Source organism: Erythrolamprus reginae, chromosome 2 (genome assembly GCF_031021105.1).
Source record: "Erythrolamprus reginae isolate rEryReg1 chromosome 2, rEryReg1.hap1, whole genome shotgun sequence".
Lineage (NCBI taxonomy): Eukaryota > Metazoa > Chordata > Lepidosauria > Squamata > Dipsadidae > Erythrolamprus > Erythrolamprus reginae.
Window position 1 is genome coordinate 179,086,668 of NC_091951.1, and position 21,766 is coordinate 179,108,433.

The window sequence follows — 21,766 nt, forward strand, 5'->3', positions numbered from 1 at the left end:
GTCAACTATGTAGCATCGAGGCACTGATGGATCTGGTAACCTCTGAAAATGGAAGTCCGTAGCAAGGAAGAGTGGGGGAGGAAAGATGAAACAAGAGGGTCTGTATGGGAGATCATGGAAAACGACTGCTAAGGGGGTGTGTGCTTGGGTTTTGTAGGAAAAATGTGTGTGTGAGAGAGAGAGGGGTGGGGGGGTGAATGAATGAATGTATATAGATCTCTGCTCCACAATAGGAAATGCTTTATTAGCTGGGAGTGGTGGAGAAAAGCCAAGCAGGAAGAGGCAGTAATAAGAAACATTTTTAACTTCTCCCACATCCAGATCTTGCCAAACCGCTGCTTTCGGTCGAGAGGCTAAGAGAGGGGCTGGAAATAAGATCTCGTCTTCTATTCCCCCACCTTCCCCGACACACCCTCCCCCTTGTGCCTGCTTTTCAACACACCACCTCCCTGAGGCAAACTTTAGCCAGACAGAGGTTTGGGCTGAATCAGAGAGAAATCTTTTTTTTTCAGTTGTGACATAGCGGAGAGGATGATCAGAAAGGAGGCCTGTGACCTCCTCTCAGGTTAGGAGCAATCCGAGAAGAACTGGGATTTGCGCAGGGCGGAGAAATTAAAGACACCTTTCCAAAAGGCACTTCAGGTTTTGATACTGGAGGAAAAACTCACATCGGAGGAAGAGTTCATCACAGCCTGTCAGAAGCAGGAAAGCAGCAGGATACAGGACGTAGTCAAGCTCCGCTCACCTCCCAGTTCAAAATCTTCCGGGTAAGTTGCAATCGGTGTTTCTTTCTTTTTTTCTCCTGACTTTTCTAAAAAAAAATTCTTTTCAAAATGTAAACGCTCCCGAGCAAGAAAGAAAAATATTCCCACCTCGGAGGACTTGCTCTTTCAGCATCAGGTCTTCTCAGTGTGTGTGTGTGTGTAAACAAGAGAGGCAACCTCACATGCTGGAGTTTCCCAGGGAGGTTGTCAGATAATATCAGTCACAAACTAAATTAGTTGTTTTACTTTTGGTCCTTTTTTCTGAATGGCTGTCCATTTCTTTCTTGCTGAGTTGGGCTCAAAGAATGGATCCCCCTTCTAAATCCAGGCAACAGAAATGTCAAATCTCCAAAGAAAGCATGAAGCTACTCCCATTCTAGCTTAAAATTCAAAGTCCATCTTCCACAGGGGACTTGAATTTCCCTAAAGGAAAGCCATCCAAATCTGTCAGACCATCAGCAGTTAAAACTGAGCATGATGGCCTTATAGAATATTTGTATAAAGACTACATCTTGGGTGATGGCTGATTTATTTTTTAAGGGGTTTAGGAGGGGGTCTGTCTTGGGCTGCAATACCTCCAAAGAGCAACGCTATGACGTACTGAGAAGCGAAACCCAGTCACTACAAGCTGTCTCCTGAAATATTCCAAATACAAATGACAGTTTTTGCAGAGTTAATTCCAAGGAAATAGGGTGTCAATTTCTGTAATAGTAAACTAGCAGCAATAATTAGGCTCTTCCATTTCTTTCCCAAAATATGATTTTTTTAAAAAAAAAACAACTATTAAATTCATATGCCACTCATTTCGCTATCTAAAGAGACTCTGGGCAATATACATAAATTGATACCAATTTAGCAGGCAACTGTAGAAATGAAACAATGGTCTCCCAGCACCACAAACACACCTCATTTATCGGTATGTATTTGTTGGATTTGCATTTATTGCTGAAGGGTCTGGTTCTGATTAAATTTTAAATGGGAGACTTCTTGGGGCTTAATCCAGATTTAGTTGGGAGATAAAAACCAAATGCTTAGTACAAGAGAAAAGAAAATATTTCTATCCCATTGTACCAGAAAAATGCAGCTACAAGTCAGGCTTCACTTAAGGACAATTAATGTTTCCCCTCCTTTTTTTGTGGAGACTCTGGCTTTTATTCCATCAGGCAGCTGTAAGATGTCAAGGACTCAACGTAGTTGGCCAGAAATGAATAGAGAACCAGCGCAAGAAAGAAATAGCAGTGCTTTTCTCTCTCAGCTGGAGAAAGATTAGGCCTTTCTCCCTTCCTAACCATTCCCCAAAGCAGGCCCTTCCTTGCTAAATTGCTAAATTCAGATCTGCTCTGAAATTGTTGAATACTGCAAATGCTGCCTCTGCAGAATAAAACAAAGCAATTAAAATAATTTGCTGCCACTCAAAAAAACCCTACCCACATTTCTAGATCCAGAGGTATAATTAATGTCAATGTGGAAATATTTAACAATACAGATAACAGGTTGAGCTGAAATAGCGAGTTCCTAGTCAGTTTTTTCTTCAATAGTTAAATACAGTACGTTGCTCTTTAAATTAAAGACATTATGAATACCTACATATTCATGTACACACACAAATATAAATGTATCTGTGTTCTATACATCATGCTTTGCTCTCTTCTTTTAGTCATCCTTCGATAGTGAGTTTAATTAAAATTTGTTGCCTGGACAGATTAGAACTTGACAACGTGAAAATATATGGACTTCAGATTAGCTAGTGAATTCTGGGAGATGAAGTCTACACATCTTCAAATTGGCAAGATTGGGAAACACTGGATTAGACAATACAGAGTAGTTGTAGATAAACTCTGCACTTTGTTTGCATAATGCCTTTTTTTAACTGCTTCTCTTTTCTGTTACTGGCTGGTATTTACTATGTAAAAATGGGGCATCTGTCTAATTTATTTTTATTTATTTATTTATTTATTTTGTCCAACACACAATGAGGGTTTTAGTGAGTATATATCAATATACACATAGTAAAATACATGATGAAGGTTATAGAGGAGATACTCATAGTAAAATATATCTAAGAAAGAATAGAAAAGAAGATATAGGAATAGAATATATAGGAATAGAATATATAGAATATATAGAATTTAGTAACAGAATATATATATATATATATATATATATATATATATATATATATATATATATATATATATATATATATATATATATATATATATATATATATATATATATATATATGTAGATTGTTCTGAGTTCGGGTTTTGCCCTGTGTAATATTTTCCATGTTTATGCGACGTTTCGGTGAAATCACATTCACCATCATCAGGCTGAAGTTTCCAAGCTTCGTGCTGTTGTAAAAATATACATATATACATACATATACATACATATATATACATACATATACACATACATATACATATACACATACATACATACATACATACACATACATACATATATACATATAGATAGATAGATAGATAGATAGATAGATAGATAGATAGATAGATAGATAGATAGATAGATAGATAGACACACACACATATATATATATAGGAATAGAGTATATTATGAAAGAATATAAGAAGAGATATAGGATATGTAGGAGAATAATAGGACAGGGGACGGAAGGCACTCTAGTGCACTTGTACTCGCCCCTTACTGACCTCTTAGGAATCTGGATAGGTCAACCGTAGATAATCTAAGGGTAAATAGTGTTGGGGGTTTGGGGATGACACTATGGAGTCCGGTAATGAGTTCCACGCTTCGACAACTCTGTTACTGAAGTCATATTTTTTACAGTCAAGTTTGGAGCGGTTAATATTAAGTTTAAATCTGTTGTGTGCTCTTGTGTTGTTGTGGTTGAAGCTGAAGTAGTCGCCGACAGGCAGGACGTTGCAGCATATGATCTTGTGGGCAATACTTAGATCTTGTTTAAGGCGTCTTAGTTCTAAACTTTCTAGGCCCAGGATTGAAAGTCTAGTCTCATAGGGTCTTCTATTTCGAGTGGAGGAGTGAAGGGCTCTTCTGGTGAAGTATCTTTGAACATTTTCAAGGGTGTTAATGTCTGACATACGATATGGGTTCCAAACAGATGAGCTGTATTCGAGGATGGGTCTGGCAAAAGTTTTGTAAGCTCTAGTAAGTAGTGTAAGTAGTAAGTAGTAAGTAGCTCTAGTAAGTAGAAAGAGGAATAAACACAAATCAGTAATAATTAAAGATATTTGGAGCAGTCATAGGTTCCATAGCTGGCTACTCTCAAAGTGTTGCAATTAGTCCTGGTTATTCCAAAGGGGGTGATGTCTATGTATCACCCTTCTCCTCCCACTTATGACTGTATGACTGTAACTTGTTACTTGTATCCAGTGAAGGGCTACCAAAATTTTTACTACCACACTTGGGCGTGACTTATGCAGGATGGCCTGCATTTTCTTTCAACATCTTTCAGTGCAAATTGGGTGCTCTGGAATGGAGCTCCATTTTAACTAACCCACTGCGTCCCCGTCCCCCTGCCTCCTACGGGCAGTAGCCCAACACTGCTTATATCCTTATGATTTATATTACTATTGATTGTTTCCTGATTGTTTATTTGTACTCTATTACAATCATTAAGTGTTGTACCGCATTATTTTTGATGAATGTATTTTGTCTTTTTATGTACATTGAGAGCATATGCACCAAAGACAAACTGGGCCAATAAAATATTCTATTATGTTCTGTTCTGTTCTGTTCTGTTCTATTCTATACTATTCTTGTGGTTCTAGTAAATCTGCATACATCTGGAGATAGGGAGGGAATACATTTACATAAACATTTTGAAGTTTAACTGCCCAGATTCACTGTTACAGCATATATATTTAATAAATAAGTAAATATCTTCAGTAATTTTTTTTCTCAGTAGTCATATATCTTTTAATCAAATGCTAACCAGAGAATATTTGGGTTTTAAGGGAAAAGAACCGACTAGATCCCCACAAGACTGAAATCTACGCATGCTTGGAAACATAGATTGAAAATCTGAAACTGAGCAGGTAAGATAATTTTGATAATACACTTTATAGCAAGGGTGTCAAACTCGATTTCATTGAGGGCTGCATCAGGGTTGGTTTTAGCCTTGGGGACTGGGGTGGGCATGGCCAGCTTGATGTCACTTGTGTCAGGGGCGTCTGTGCTGGCCCAGCGTTCTGCCAATGAAAAACGGACTCCTGAGCTCCGTTTTCAGCCACAACGGCCTCCTGCTGCCCTCTGCCAGTGAAAATGGAGATCACGAGGCTGTGTGTGGTCCCCCAGAGCTCTGTTTACGCTGGCAGAGACACTGCAGGCTGGTCCTTCGCTGCTTCCGGGGGGGGGGGGGCGAAGAATACATGTAATCCACAGGTGGTTGCTACTAGATTGACCTGGTATTTATTTGTTTGTTTATTGATTTGATTTGATTTGATTTGATTTGATTTGATTTGATTTGATTTGATTTGATTTGATTTGATTTGATTTGATTTGATTTGATTTGATTTGATTTGATTTGATTTGATTTGATTTGATTTGATTTGATTTGATTTGATTTGATTTATCTGAATGCCGCCCCTCTCTGTGGACTCGGGGCGGCTAACAACAGTGATAAAAACAGAATGTAAAAATCCAATAATAAAACAGCTAAAAACCCTTGTTATAAAACCAATCATACATACAGACATACCGTGCATAAATTGTAGAAGCCTAGGGGGAAAGATTATCTTAGTTCCCCCATGCCTGACGGCAGAGGTGGGTTTTGAGGAGCTTACAAAAGGCAAGGAGGGTGGGGGCTATTCTAATCTCTGGGGGGAGTTGGTTCCAGAGGGCCGGGGCCACCACAGAGAAGGCTCTTCCCCTGGGCCCCGCCAACCAACATTGTTTAGTTGACGGGACCTGGAGAAGGCCCACTCTATGGGACCTAACTGGTCGCTGGGATTCGTGCGGCAGAAGGCGGTCCCTGAGATAATCTGGCCCGGTGCCATGAAGGGCTTTATAGGTCATAACGAACACTTTGAATTGTGACCGGAAACTGATCAGCAACCAATGCAGACTGCAGAGTGTTGGTGTGACATGATGAACTGTATGATGAACTGTTAGCAACGGCGGGAGGAGGTTCTGCTCATCCACCGGGAGGACATTAAAAAATGTTCTGCACATGCACAGAAGCATTGCACTCCTGTGTGCTTCTGTTCCCAAACCAGTAGCAAAACTAAGTAGTAGAACCCACCACTGATGTAATCTTTTAGACACAGAGAAAAAAACCCCATCTTGGTTGGAAAGTGACATGTTTGAAAAAGATTTGGGGCTTCACCAGATCACAAGGGAAGTCTTTTCCCCTGGCACCGAAGCACACCATAAACATACCCTGACAAGGTCTTTTCTCTGCAGCATCCTCAAAATATTGCCTTCATGTCTTTTTCAGTCCATGAATAACGTTAGATACTTAGATTTAGATACCATGTGCAATTGTCCTTAGTTGTAGGAATGCCTGTTTCTTTCTTCTAGCATCATATATAGGTAGCCTCCAAAAATATATCTTATCAGGCTTGCTGTCAGAACTGCCACAGTTGAAACCTCTAAATAGAAATGATCCTTGGCTCCATTTGTTGAGAAAGGAACTGTACATTAGAGATCAAGTGTATTGCAATAGTGCAAAACCAGAACTGAGAATTGCATGCCAACATCCCTAAATTCTACTTTTTCCATCCCTTAACTCATTGCTCCCCTCCAGCGTAACCAATCCATCAGGCAAGATGTTTTCCTAATGGTCAGTTAAAGCATTGTTTCCCAACCTTGGCAACTTGAAGATATTTGGACTTCAACTCCCAGAATTCCCCAGCCAGGAATTCTGGGAGTTGAAGTCCAGATATCTCCAAGTTGCCAAGGTTGGGAAACACTGAGTTAAAGCATAAGCTTGGTATGCGGTTCCCAATTGCCTTGGAGGCATATCAAGAAATTCTATTGACCAGAAAGAAATATAAGCTGGGAGGGCAGCAAATCACACATTGTGTGTGTGTGTGTGTGTGTGTGTGTGTGTGTGTTTGTGTTTTGCTGATTCAAAGATGAGTATAAAGCACTTCAGCTCAGCTGTGGTTTTAAAAAAAAGGCTCAAAGCATTATGAATCAGCAATTCAAAGGTTACTGAAGTTCTAAACTCTATGAAGAGAAATGTATTACCCAGTTCTGCTTTGGTGAGAGTTCTGGGGAAATTCTCTGCTGTCCCATGTTTCTGAGGAGCTGCCCCTGAAAACAGTTCAAAACTTTCCACTGGTGAAAAGTGCTGCTATCCATAGCTAGCAGGACCTGGAGCCAAGCTGGAGGATCAGTGGTTCTAGGTCCTTTAAAACTTTAGGTATGATTTCAAGTCCCCTTCAGAACTAGCTACCACCTCAATTCTTAACAGGTTAGAAAAATAAAATTGATAAATAATTGAAAAGTAATTATAAATTTAATTAATTTAGTGTCATTTTTAACTGAAGCATGTTGATTCAAGTATAGGTGTAGTTCTAGGCCAGTGATGGTGAACCTATGGCACGGATGCCACAGATGGCACGCGGAGCCATATCTGCTGGCACGCGAACCATTGTCCTAGCTCAGCTCCAAAGTGTCAAAAGTATATATGGGAATGTTCAGCCTGTTAAGGGTTTCATCCCCTTCTTTTGGACCTCTTAGAACAGGAGTATCAAACTTGATTTCATTTGAGGGCCACACCTGGGTTGTGTTTGGCCTTGGGGGTACGGCCATTGTGGGCATGGCCAGCTCAACATCACTCATGTTGGGGATACTTGTGGTGGCCTGGGTGGGGCTGGTGGGATCCACTTTTGCTAGAGTTTGTTTTGCTAGCATTCTGCCAGAGAAAATGGAGCTCAGGGACCCCTACATTTTCAGCTGTGACAGCCTTCTGCAGCACTCTGCCAGCAAAAAGGATCGGGCTAACGGGCCTTGAGTTTGACGCTCCTGTCTTAGATGAATCCAGATATTTTTAATTATATTAAATATTAGCTAATGCCTTGGACTTTTTTCCCATAGTGGCACCATTCCCTTTTTCAATATAACGTTGACAGTCCACACAATAACCGCATGCAACCTTAAATCCCCAAAATATTGCTTGTCTTCAGATTCAACTATGATAGAGACATTGTCAGTGCTGTGAAACTATTAAAAACTGGTGAAATTACAAGAATGGTGGGGTTCCCTCTTTAAGCATGAATCTAGCTTTTAGTTAAGCATTCTTCCTTTCATAACTGTCATGGAGAGGAAGTATGACACTCCCTGCGCATCACAACTGTGAGAAATGCTCCAGTTCTCTACTTTGAAATTTGGGGCAAAAGTCACTTCTGCACACAAAGACACAAGGATATTATTATTAGAAGAGGAACCAAGTCACAGCTGTTTATTCTAACATTAAAAAGGAGAATCAGCAAATTATTTTGAGACTCACAGAATTCTGTTCTGCATTTAGATAGGATTTCTCAGGGATTAAAAGGACTCCTCAGTAAACTCTCAATCCTTATGATGATTGGATAAAGTATGCTTGTATTTTTATATATTAAGATGAGGAGTGCAAATTGATAAGATGGCATGTTGAACATGTTCACATCACGTGCCATACATGAATAAACTATAATTATCTGAATTCATACAACAAAAAAAGCAATATGCCATGGCTTGCAAACCACAATAGCTAAATTCACACATTATAAGCAAAAACAAAACAGTCCTTTTTATGGTTTCGGGTTATAATGAAGCCAGCCATTGTGTCTCATATGTTACTTGAACCTGATTTATTATTATTTATTTATTATTTAGATTTGTATGCCGCCCCTCTCCGCAGACTCAGGGCGGCTCACAACAAAGTGAAACAATTTACAATAAATTTAAATTACAGTTTAAAAATATTTTTTAAAAAAACCCCATTTTCTAAACAAACATACATACAGACATACCATTCATAAATTGTATATGCCCGGGGGAGATGTCTCAGTTCCCCCATGCCTGATGACAAAGGTGGGTCTTAAGGAGCTTACGAAAGGCAAGGAGAGTAGGGGCAGTTCTAATCTCCGGGGGGAGTTGGTTCCAGAGGATCGGGGCCGCCACAGAGAAGGCTCTTCCCCTGGGGCCCGCCAACTGACATTGTTTAGTTGACAGGACCCGGAGAAGGCCCACTCTGTGGGACCTAATCGGTCGCTGGGATTCGTGCGGCAGCAGACGGTCTCGGAGATATTCTGGTCCAGTGCCATGAAGGGCTTTAAAGGTCATAACCAACACTTTGAATTGTGACCGGAAACTGATCGGCAACCAATGCAGACTGCGGATTGTTGGTGTAACATGGGCATATTTGGGGAAGCCCATGACTGCTCTCGCAGCTGCATTCTGCACGATCTGAAGTTTCCGAACACTTTTCAAAGGTAGCCCCATGTAGAGAGCATTACAGTAGTCGAACCTCGAGGTGATGAGGGCATGAGTGACTGTGAGCAGTGAGTCGCGGTCCAGATAGGGCCGCAACTAGTGCACCAGGCGAACCTGGGCAAACGCCCCCCTCGCCACAGCTGAAAGATACTTAATTGTTATTAAACATTAGTGCTAAAACAATAAAAAGTAGCAATAAAGGGGGGAAATCAGAAGTCAACAGAATATCTAAATCCATATTGCATTTAAATTTAACAATTTTAACTTAGAACTTTTTCTGGGATGTCATCTTCCTTACCTGATACATTATCACAGATGTGTCGAAGAGCTTTCAGTAGCAGAGTTTCAACTTAAACCTCAAATATCTCCACTTAAATGGATCTAGTATTGGATAAAGGGAAGAATCCAGATAAACAGGTTCCCACATTGGCTTGGCTTTTGTCGACTTCCTATACTTTTATCATATAAAAAGAAAAACGATAACTCAACAAATTAGAGCCAAATAACACAAGTAAATTGGCACATTACAAAATGTGGTTTGGTTGATTCTGTGCAGAAACCTAGCTGTGGTTGAGGAAGCTGTGTAATTATTTAATCTCAACCATATTGAGTACTTCACCATTCCAGCAGTTTCATACACGTGAAATATGTTTCTGGTGAAACTTGAAGATAATCACATTAGCATTCTGACCACCGATGAAGCTTGGAGCATAAGTTCCAGGTCTCAAATCTACTCTGAGTTACTTAGGGAGATAAACTTTAAAAAACATCTCAGATATAAAAATATGTGAAAAGACTTATTTAATCTGTTGATTGTTTGTTTGTTTGTTTGATTGATTGATTGATTGATTGATTCATTCATTCATTCATTCATTTATATTTCATTTTCCTTAACTGCCCATCTCCCTCAGATATTGTGTTCAATGTCCTCCTTCTCATATCCCTCTGAAAAATCCATACGCCTGAATCTATGTTGATCCCATAAACTGATAGTCATGCGGTGTGTTTCTTCTGAATTTAGGAATTGTTCAAGTGGCATTTAATCACTGGAAAAGAAGGGGGATGAAAGTAAGTTCATCTTTGTATATGCTGATTTACACCTGTCTTTCTCTCTGTCTCTTTGTCTCTTAAATGACAATGGACTGAAATCCTGGTTTTAAATGCATTAAAAATTGAGGAGATGCTCTTTTTAAGCCTTTCAACATTTGTTTCTGAGTGATTCCATCCTGAGGTGAAATGCAATGTGTTTCCACGAATGCCATCTGGAATGCTTACACTGGGTAGAAACGCAGATTATAAATGAAATAAATAATTTAGTTAATGTTTCTATGTGAGATGGGTGGCAAGCAAATCAATCAATCAATCAATCAATCAATCAGTTGCTAGATCCAAGAAACTGAAAAGCTTATAAGTGGTAACCAAAATAATATAATACACTTATCTTAATAGATATCAAGAGTTACCTACATTACCTGCATTCTTATCTAAATCTCCTGACAGTGTAACCTCCAGATGTTCCCTGAGCCATCCCAGTAGATAAGGGACATGAGGTTCATCCATCTAAAATTAATTCTGGAAGCTGCAATTAATGTTGAAATTATTAAAATCTCATGAATCAATTGGCTATAAAGATTAAAAGGGTTCCAGACTCATTTGATTTTACAGTTTCAGACGTTTTGAGGAGGTCCCACTCATCATCTTCAGGCTGGTGCTTTCGGCTTTGTGCTAGGGCGAACAAAGCTAGCGAGTGGGACCTCGTGGTTTGTAAGTTTTGTCCATAGCTTCTCCAGTTTTCACAGAAGATAAAATAGTATCTGCCTCCTCCTGCCCCCAATGTTTTTATGTTTTTCTTCTCTCTACTCTTGGCAAGATGTAATTGCCCAATTTTTGGAGCAGAATTATAAAAGGATTGTAGGATTCCCAAGTCTCCTCTTAAGAGAAGACACAGAAGATAGTTGACATGAGAAGGCGCCTCTTTGCCATATCCTCTGGGGACTCCAATGTAGACGATGTCTGTGAGAATTAGAACTCAAGCCAGTTGTGAAAGGGAGAGGTCACTGAATTTTGCACCGAAGGCAGAGGAGTCTGGGAACAGCTGGATGAAAAGTAACTCAAATGTTGAAGCTGAGGATCTGGCCAAGAGGAAAGAGAGAACCGAGGGGGAGGATATACAATGGGGGGGGAGAGAAACATGGGAACCAGACAGACCAGATTATCATCTAAAATATTGGCCCTAAGATGAACACATCCAGAGAGAGAGGGTGTTCCACAGTCTGTGTATAATCAGACACACAAAGTTCCCTTTGGAAAATGGGAACAAAGAAGACTTCTGACAAATTCTTCCACTTCAGAGCAATCATTGGCAAGATGCACTAAGCCGTAATAAAGTTTGTTTGGCTGTGGCTTAGCCTGAAGTGCAAATTCATTCCTTGCCATTCATAAACCGTACAAATCATTGACAGTTTATTATGTGTTCAACACACAGTGTTCCAAATCAACAGTGGCTTAATATAATTGTGGATCCGTCATACAAACCATGGCTTGAATAAATGTGATGTTCATCCATCGTGTTAGAAGAGGACCTTGACATCTCATGGGTTGTGGGCTGTACACAGTGTGAACACAGATGGCTGGTAAGGCCTATACGGGCATGAACTGTTCTGCCACATGTTGGGCAGACATGTATGGACACCATTGTCGCAGCATTTGCAGCTCTGGCTTTGCGGAGTGTTTACTTCTCTTCTGCTATGTATGTTCTTCTGGCCTCAGATGCCTGGCAGTCTTGGTGGATCAGCATGTGCCATGTTGGTCGATATTGTGCCAGGGTTTCCCAGGAGGTGATGTTGATATTGAGGGACTTGAAGGAGGCTTTCAACATGTCTTCATATCGCTTCCTTTGTTCCCCATGCAATCTCTTTCCTTTAGACCAGGGATCGGCAAAGTTGGCTCTTCTATGACTTATGAGCTTCAACTCCCAGAATTCCTGAGCCAATCATGCTAGCTCAGGAATTCTGGGAGTTGAAGTCCACATGTCATAGAAGAGCCAACTTTGTCAACCCCTGCTTTAGACAGCTCACCATAGGAATGCGATGGTCTGGCATCCTAGCAACATGGCCTGCCCAGCGTGCCTGGCCTTTCATCAGCAGGGTGGGAATTGATGGCAGGCCTGCTCTGGAGGGGACCTTATCCTGCCATTGGATCTAGAGGGGACCTTATCCTGCCATCAGATCTATGGATCACCAGATCCACTGGTGCTACTAAATACTCATTAAGGTCTCCACGGAAAATGAATTGAAAAGAAGCACCTGCGTTAGATTTACATCGTATGCGGGTCTTCGATAACATTCTTTTCTGAGCTCAGTGTTTATAAGCCAATGTTGTTTGAACATCGTGCCTGTGTTTTTCTTTCATCAGCAGGAACAAAGCCAGCTATTTTTTGTGAGGTAGATTGTTGCCCTGCCTGGCGGCCTCATGACTGGAGCCACACTGGTTACGTCTTCCTCTGATAGATCTTTTTACAAGCTTATAGATCTCTCTGTATATGTCTCCATTTCTCCCCCATCAACAGCAGAATCTAAACAATCTTGATTCCTGTCCAGCCTGCAACGCCCAGACTACAGGCTGGAATTTTTGAATGGCAGGAAACCGAGACATAGCTTGTTTGTTGTGTTAGGAATCTGTGGGTGAAGCAGAACAAAATGAGTCCTGGACTTTCAGGACCCACATTTTTTTTCTGCACTTACAAAGGGGAAGGTTGCACGAGTCAGAAGCAGATTAGGCTGGGTCGCGACTCTGCTAGATTTAGTTTGGCAGGAGTTTTTTTCTTTCACAAGGAAGTGAATAAATAAGCAACTCCCTGCCCTCAGAAAAAAAAAAGGAAGAAAATCTGTTTTGTTCCTATCTTCTCAGTGGAACAGCTGGAACATTTTTGGATTCTCGCAAAGAGTATTTTTATATCCTTGATGAGGTTGCTGCAAAAACCCCAAGTCTCTCTCAAATCAACAGTTGACCTCAGTTCATGAAGATACAAGAGCAAAGCTGGAAAAAAGCCAGAAATGCAGGAGAAAAAAATACATCACCATCACAGTAGTTCAGGGAAACCCAGGATCTTTTGAGGTTAGAGACTACCCTGAATAACTTTTTGTCTTCTGGATGGGCAGGAAGAGTTGAGAATAAAAATACAAAAACGTAAGGTTTACAAATGAACCTGATGTGCAATGAGGCCAGGCACATTACCCTTTCATGGGTTATTATAAGATGTATTAAGATTATTGATAGCCTTCTAGTGCATTTATTTGCAGATGGCCCTAAGCACGATAACACCCCAGAAGACAAACTCAGGATTCAAAAAGATCTTGACAGACTTGAAAATAGATTTCTATCCAACAGCATGAAATTTAATGTTGAGAAAAGCAAGGTTTTACATTTAGGCACGAAAAACCAAAGATTCAAGTACTTAAACATAAGCCAGCAATGTGTGGCAGCAGCCAAAAAACCTAATACAATCTTTAGTTGTATAAACGGAGGCATAGAATCAAAATCACGTAAAGTATTGCTTTATAAATCCTTAGTAAAACTGAAGGAAATATCCATTGTGTATAAAATAATTTAAGTTTTATTTTAAGAATATCAGTATTTGCTGTCTGTAGTTTCTGTCTTTAACAAGATAAGGATTTCCTGTTTTTCCTTATCTTGTGACTGTCATTTTGGGATCTGTTTTTAACAAGATAAATGTTTGCTGTTTAACAAGATAAATGTTTGCTGTTTACCCAATAAACCATATAAGGTACTATTCATCTCCAGGAGAAAGAAACAGGATGTAGACCATATTTAGGCAAGGAATTCTGTGTACCCCTATGATAAGTTGAGGAATTCTATGTACCTTTGTGATTTGTAAAACCTATATAACCTGCTCTTTAGCTTCTGTACAAGTGTCTCTTCCCTTATGAAGAGTACCCGCTTTGCAAACCATTTTTGGTATACCCAGAGAGAATAAAAATTTCTGTTCTCTTTGTCCAAACATCTCGTGTGCACTTTTTCATAAAATTTCAGCGCACGAAACCATACCGGGATTACTGCATCCAGTTTTGGTCACCACACTACAAAATAGATGTTGAGATTCTGGAAAAAGTGCAAAGAAGAGCAACTAGGATGATTAAGGGCCTGAAGACAAAAACATGCATAACAGTTGCAGGAATTAGATATGTTCAGCCTAGAGGAAAGAAGGACTAGGGGTGACATGATAGCAGTATTCCAGTATTTGAGGGCCTGCCACAAAGAAGAGGGGACAAACTTATTTTCGAAAGCACTAGAAGCCAAGACAAGAAACAATGGAAACAACTCAAGAAGAGAAGCAATCTGGAATTAAGGAGAAGCTTTATAACAGGAGGACAATTAACCAGTGGAACAGTTTGCGTTAAAAAGTTGTGGGTGCTCCCCCCGTGCTGCCCCTCTCTCCACACATGCGTGCAGGCCTCACTGAAGCCTCCAGACCTCTGCTAGGCCCGTTTTTCACCCTCCCCAGCATTCAGGGAAGCCTCCGAAGCCTGTGGATGGTGAAAACAGGCCCAATGGGCCTACTAGAAATTCATATGTTCATTTCTAAACTTCCAGTAGGCCCATTGAGCCCATTTCTCCCTATGCCCAGGCTACGGAGGTTTTTCTGAAGCCTGGGGAGGGTGAAAAACGGCCTCCACCCAGCCCTGACGTAAGACAACACCGCATGTGTCTTCAGATATGGCTTCAAGTGCCATCACAGGTATAGGGTTTCCTGCTCGAGCAGGGGGTTGGACTAGAACAGTGTTTCCCAACCTTGGCAACTTGAAGATATTTGGACTTCATCTCCCAGAATTCCCCAGCCAGCGAACGCTGGCTGGGGAATTCTGGGAGATGAAGTCCAAGTATCTTCAAGTTGCCAAGGTTGGGAAACACTGGACTAGAAGACCTCCAAAATCCCTTACAGCTCTATTGTGATTCAATAAATCTAAATGCTATTGCTATTGCTGTTGCTATACTGTACACAAAAATAGAAGAGGCGGGGATGGATACAAATTCATTTAATTTGACTAGCTCTAGCCTAAGGGTCAGGATAATGACTGACCATGAACATTTCCATAGAGATAATTATCCTAAGATGATTTCAGTAATTCTGTCTTCCCTGTTCCCTTGGCAGAGTTCCCAGCCCTACAGTATCTTTTCCCTCTTATTTTATTTGATTTTTTTTCTTTCTTTCTTTCAGATGGATGACCATATTCTTTATGTTTATCCTTCATTTTAAAAAAATGATATATGTTTTAGAAATAGGCACAAGACATATTTAATATGACAAGTTTTATTACAGTATGTGTTTGAAAAGTGCTTGTTACCCTGTTTCCCTGAAAATTAGACATCCCCTGATAATAAGCCCAATTGGTTTTTTGAGTGCAAGGCAATAAGGCCAAGTGCTTATTTCAGGGTTCCAAAAATATAAGTCAGGGTCTTATTTTTGGGGAAACACAGTAGTATCCTTATTAGTAATTCATTTTGTTTTTTGTTTTTCATTCTGCAGAGAAAATGCTTTCTCGAGAAGCTATTGCTGGACTTTTTTCAATACTTCTGTGTCTTCCAGGAGACATCGCACTCACTGGTAAGAAATATTTGAAGAATAGAGATGCTTCTCTGGAATTGTGTTGTTTTTGTTTGCATTAACATTGTGAAGTTTAGAGAAAAATATTAATGTCGAGCTCCATTGCCATTCACAAAGTATTGTTCATTTTACGTGGTAACTCTTCATTTGCTTCAATATATTTTATTGAATCAACTTCAGATGGCTAGCTTTATTCGTTGTATTAAGAGTATGTTAAATTAAGATTATGGCTTACAAATCACAGTGGCTTGGTTCATAAATCCTTTTAACACTGCTGTTCTGTTTAAGAAAAGTAACAAATCTTCTGTTCCCGGGTCACCCTGACCCGGACCGAAAACTCTTCATTTGCAGTGCTTATGTTTGGTCAATTTGAATACTTTTTTCACTTGGAAAGTAGTCTGAACATTTCTGCACACAATGATATGAAAATTGAACTGAAGAAATTAATCCTTATTGGTTTATTTTGCACATAAATATGCCTCCCCCCCGTTTTTGTGAATTTTCTTTAGGTTTATTGATAATTATGCCTGCAAAATACATTCTATTTTACTAAAGTTGGTGTGGGATTGGTAGCTTGAACATTTCTGAACATAATGATATGAAAATTGAACTGGAAAAAATGATGCATATTGGTTTATTTTGCACATAAATGTATGCCTCCCCCCGTGTTCAATTATTTCAATTTATATAAAAATTATGCTGTTAATTTCAAACTTACATACTTTTTTTTAGTAAAATGGATTTGTTTCATAAAATTAGTTCTCTGGCTACAATGTGGTTGATTTTCAAAAGGATATTCCAAATATTTCTAGACATATGTATAAAAAACTGACAATAATGGCACATAGCAAGGCCGGGGGGTGGGGTGGCCCTTTTGTTGCAAAAATAAGCCAATAAGAACCATTTTTTTCAGTTCATTTATATTTTTCTTATATTCAGAAATGTTCAATTTAGTATATCAAACCTTTTGGGGGAAAATTCCTTAGGGATTTGTAGCCTTAAAAAATAGAAATTGACACGAAATTCAAAAAGGATGGGGGGAGGGGCTTTTTGATCAAAATAAAAATATAAGTCTCAATTTTTCCAGTTCAATTTTCATATCATTATGTTCATAAATGTTCAAACTAGTTTTCCAGTTGAAAAAGTTTTCAAAAAGATCAAATTCAAGTACCTAAAAAAATTATTTTTGGTCCGGTCATATACGAACAGAAACAGACTCGAAGTTATGATTTTTTTTTGCCCAGAAAACAATTAGCCACCACCCAAAAAATATTTTTTGATGATCAGCATTGTTAAATTGAGTAAATGAATGCCTAAGGTTTTAAAGAATATTTCGGATTTGGAGCATAAAAAAATAAAAAGTGAAAATGGTTGCAAGCAGCCGAGGGGGGGGGAGGCCTTATTTCTGATATTAAAAAACCAATAAGAATCATTTTTTTCAGTTCCTTTATATTTTTCTTATATTCAGAAATGTTCAAGCTACCAATCCCACACCAACTTTAGTAAAATAGAATGCATTTTGCAAGCAAAACTATCCATAAATTGAAAAAAAATTCACAAAAACGGGGGGCGCGTGCATTATATCCGCAAAATAAACCAATAAGATTTACTTTTTTCATTTCAATTTTCATATCATTGTGTGCAGAAATGTTCAGACTACTTTCCAAGTGAAAAAAGCTTTCAAAAAGACCAAACATAAGCACTGCAAATGAAGAGTTTTCGGTCCGGGTCAGGGTGACCCGGGAACAGAAGATTTGTAACTTTTTTTGCCCAGCAAAAACTAAGCCCCCCACCCCCCCAAAAAAATTCTCATAGAGAGAACCCCTGAAATGATGAAAAGTCATGAAATTTCAAGTTTCAGATATGCAGGGAAAAGTTTTTACAGGGACTCAAACTTGGCTTCGGGTCACATACGACCCGAACAGAACAGCATTAAGCCAAAACCGAGCAAACCACATTAAGGTTAGTGTCATATGTGAATTTTTATTCTCTGAAGGTCTGCTATTCAGTGATGAGCTCCTATGGGTACGGTCAGGTGCGCAATACCGGTAGAAAAATTTTGATTTTCTTTTTTTCCCTTCTGGACTCTGGGTATGTTATTCCTATCGCAGTAAATGAGGTTGGATGTGTATAATTTTAGAAGAGCTGTGCATACGTGTCTGTGTATGTGTAGATACACATACAGTTTAAATAGTAAATAAGGTATATTTTTGTGTGCCTGCATGTAACATGTATGTACACATATGGCACATACACATGGAATTAAATAGTATATTTTGAATGTTCAGTAATAGTAAATAGGTAGGGAAATTCTACCTCTTTGAGGCGAGGAGAGGCCAGGCACCATTACCCTAACCCAGGGTTAGGCTAAGTTGTCTCTTCTATGACATATGGACTTCAACTCCCAGAATTCCTGAGCTAGCATGATTGGTTCAGGAATTCTGGGAGTTGAAGTCCACATGTCAAGAAGAGCCAACTTTCCCAACCCTGCCCCAGCCCAAATCCTTGACATGAGTGACGTCAAGTTGGCCACCTTTAAGCCAGTCACATGACCTTTAAGCCACCCCCCGGTCACATGATTGTCAAGCCACTCCCATCTGGTCACATGGCCAGCAAGCCTCACCCACAAAATAAGCCACGCCCACAGTGTGGCAGTAAAAGTTTTTGCAGCCCTTCACTGTTCCTATTGTAGAGGGAATAGAGAATGGCCTTGAAGGACAATCAGACAAGCCTGTTTTGAGCACATTCCAGGGGGGTGAAAATTAAGAAAATGCCTCAGACGAGCTCTTCCCTAATTCACGTGAACATACAATGAGGGAAGCACATTCATACTTACAAAATTCAGTTACTATGACCTAATTAAAATATTTATCAGAATGCCACAAATACAGATGGCATTTGTTTCTTAATGTGGTCTACCTTATAAGGCTGACACCTATTCCTTCAAAAACGCCTATCCCTTCTTTCTTTCTGCCCCATACTCTTGTAACGCCTTGTGAGCACAAGTATCTTGGTTTTATCACACCTCCCTCAAAAATCTCAATTTTCTCATCAAAATTGTTGGAATCTCTTCCCAGGACTAACAGCAACTTAGTTGGTGACTTCTAATGAGCTAGTTAACCTTATTCACTTACTTTTATGAGCATTCCTAACATTATAATCTTCATTTTCACCACTTTTATGATTTTCCTTTCCACAAAAGAATCTCTCTGTGCAGTGTTTCCTTGTTTATTCCTTCCTTGGCATAGTGTCCCATTTCCTCTGCTGTTTTCCGCAGGGTTGAAGTTTAGAACATTCAGGCTTGTAGTTTGTGAAATGCCATACACGTAGATGTGGCTGTCTAAATCCAGCATTAGAGAGCACTGATTAATGTGTGGCTAATTATGCCCAGTTTCGGGAGAAGATAAAAAAAGAGGGAATAAAATCAAAGAGGGAAAGACTTATAGTATCACGCTGCCCTAAATTAAAATTAAAATTATTAAAATTAAAATTATTAAAATTAAAATTAAAATTATTAAAATTAAAATTAAAATTAAAATTATTAAAATTAAAATTATTAAAATTAAAATTAAAATTAAAATTAAAATTAAAATTAAAATTAAAATTAAAATCAAAATCAAAATTATTAAAATTAAAATTATTAAAATTAAAATTAAAATAATTAAAATTAAAATTATTAAAATTAAAATAATTAAAATTAAAATTAAAATTAAAATTAAAATTAAAGCTCTTTTTACTAGGGATAATAACAGACAAATACAATAAAGGCACAACATATTTAATTCTACATATCTTGACAAAACTAGCTTTTGTTCAAAAGTGGAAGAACAAAAATACACCCACAGAGGAGGATCATGCACGGAGATGGATAGGCTGACATTAGAATTGGAAGAAAAAAATGAAACTGAATACTTAGAAACCTGGAATAAATTATATTAATGGTGGGGGAAAAGGACCAATAGGACTGTAAATTAAGGGAACCTAAGAGTGATGTAAATGCATACATACATACATGCATACATACATACGTACACACACACACACACACACACACACACACGCATACATGTATAATTTTGTTCTTTATATTTTAAATAAACACTGCAGTAAGAACTAGACGGATTTAAATGTGTATACTAGAAGATCCATCATATGCATGTTTCTATGTTACATGTATGTCTCGTCTATCTTTCTATTTGTTTTATAAATAAAAAACTTTTTTTAAAAAAAGGGGGAGTAAAATCAAAGAGGAAAAGACTTACAGTATCAAGCTGCCCTAGCGTATAACTGAGAAAGCTGGAAGATCAGCACGAAAAGCTTAAACATTGACACCCAGAATCTAAATGTGGCTCTTTCTTAATGAGATGCTTTATGTGCTTTAAGGGAAATCAAACTTCCAGGAGGGTCTTTGAAGAAACCTAGTTAAATGTATTTTGTGACTAAAAAAATACGAGTGGGGGAAATGGATACAGATCTTACAATTTTATCATCTTGGCCAAGCTAACATCTACCAGAATGAAAAACAATGGCCCTATTGTTTCATTCTTCCAGTACTGAATACTGTATTCCCCTTTTAATGCTAGTGATTGATAGTATTTTCCAGAGTGGTCCAACCATCCTTGTGCAAAATACCAGTATCATTGTTGGCTTTACAGTATTTCAACAATAGTTTGGGTGATCATAAGAACATGCTGGAAGCCACTTTTGTGGAAGTGACTCGTGACTGATTTTTTTTATACTTTTGATGGTTACACTGGAACGCTTCATTAGATGCCAGTAGAAAGCTTACTACAAATAATGGGCAGGGCAGATGGTTTAGATTAGAACCGTCACTGTTTTCTCCTCTTTCTTATCAATAGTTTGGTGGAAAAGCAGCAAAGCATGTCAGCTGGGAACAAATTCCCCAGCAGCTTCTTTCTGATTACAATTTGAGCAACCAAAACGAAGCAGAGGACCTGGAGACAGAATGAGAGAGAGTTTGAACTGTTAATCTGTTTCTTATTTACTCCTGCAATTTGGATCTAAATAGCTTGGGCATAACTGGTCTTTACAAGGAAAAAAACCAGGTTTTTCCAAAACAACATTTTTTCCTAAGTACCGTGATATGAAAGGCCTTTCCAAGCCAAGTGCAGGCCCTGGTTCTTTGCACCAGCCTTTCTTACGAATGGTGACCAGCGACCACTTCTGCAGAACAACTTGAAGTTGTTGTGATTCAAGTGGAGGGTCTTCCCCATTAGTTTTTGCATCGGTTCTTGTATTATAGCATTGTTAGGTACCCAGAGAGCTGTCATCCATGTACATTGCTCAAAAAAATAAAGGGCACACTCAAAGAACACATCCTAGATCTGAATGAATGAAATATTCTCATTGAATACTTTGTTCTGTACAAAGTTGAATGTGCACAACAGCATGTGAAATTGATTGTCCATCAGTGCTGCTTCCTAAGTGGACAGTTTGATTTCACAGAAGTTTGATTTACTTGGAGTTACAGTATATTGTGTTGTTTAAGTGTTCCCTTTATTTTTTTTGAGCAGTGTATTATTGATCCATCCAAAGCTTGCTTCTTGTCTACTCTATCATCACTGTTTCTGAAAGAATTTAACCTTAAATATTGGTTGGGCCAAATAGGCAACCTTTCTGGCACCACAGATATCAAAGCAGAATTTCAGGAAACATCCAATATATTTACATGAGTCTCACGTGGATACAGACACACATCCTCTTAGATACATTTCTGTATAGACACACACCAGGATCATATCCAACCTATTTTTCATCAAGAGATGTGATGGAGCTGCCAGTCTCCAGTAAGATACATGTCTTGTGATGGGGAGCAATGGGGATGGAGCGGGGCAAGTCATAAGATGTAAACCCTGTCTGGAAGCTGACGGAAGCAGAGAAGAGGCCAGTCAGGCCAGCCCCCTGCTGCCATGTCTTCTGGCAGCCAGGA

The 21,766-nt window shown here is 38.9% G+C and overlaps 1 protein-coding gene across 2 annotated transcripts in view; it reads left to right on the forward strand.

Moving 5' to 3' along the window:
- The first annotated feature begins 238 nt into the window (after positions 1 to 238).
- Positions 239 to 21,766, forward strand: part of ACVRL1 (activin A receptor like type 1) — a 65,216-nt gene continuing 43,688 nt past the window's right edge. The window contains exons 1-4 of one of the 2 annotated variants that reach the window (XM_070740544.1): positions 239 to 767; positions 4,724 to 4,804; positions 10,213 to 10,259; positions 15,739 to 15,816. In XM_070740544.1, the coding sequence (XP_070596645.1) occupies positions 15,744 to 15,816 (73 nt within the window). In that variant the 5' untranslated portion in view covers positions 239 to 767; positions 4,724 to 4,804; positions 10,213 to 10,259; positions 15,739 to 15,743. Of the gene's footprint in view, positions 768 to 4,723; positions 4,805 to 10,212; positions 10,260 to 15,738; positions 15,817 to 21,766 lie in introns of those variants that run through there. The other variant, XM_070740545.1, reaches the window with a different exon arrangement.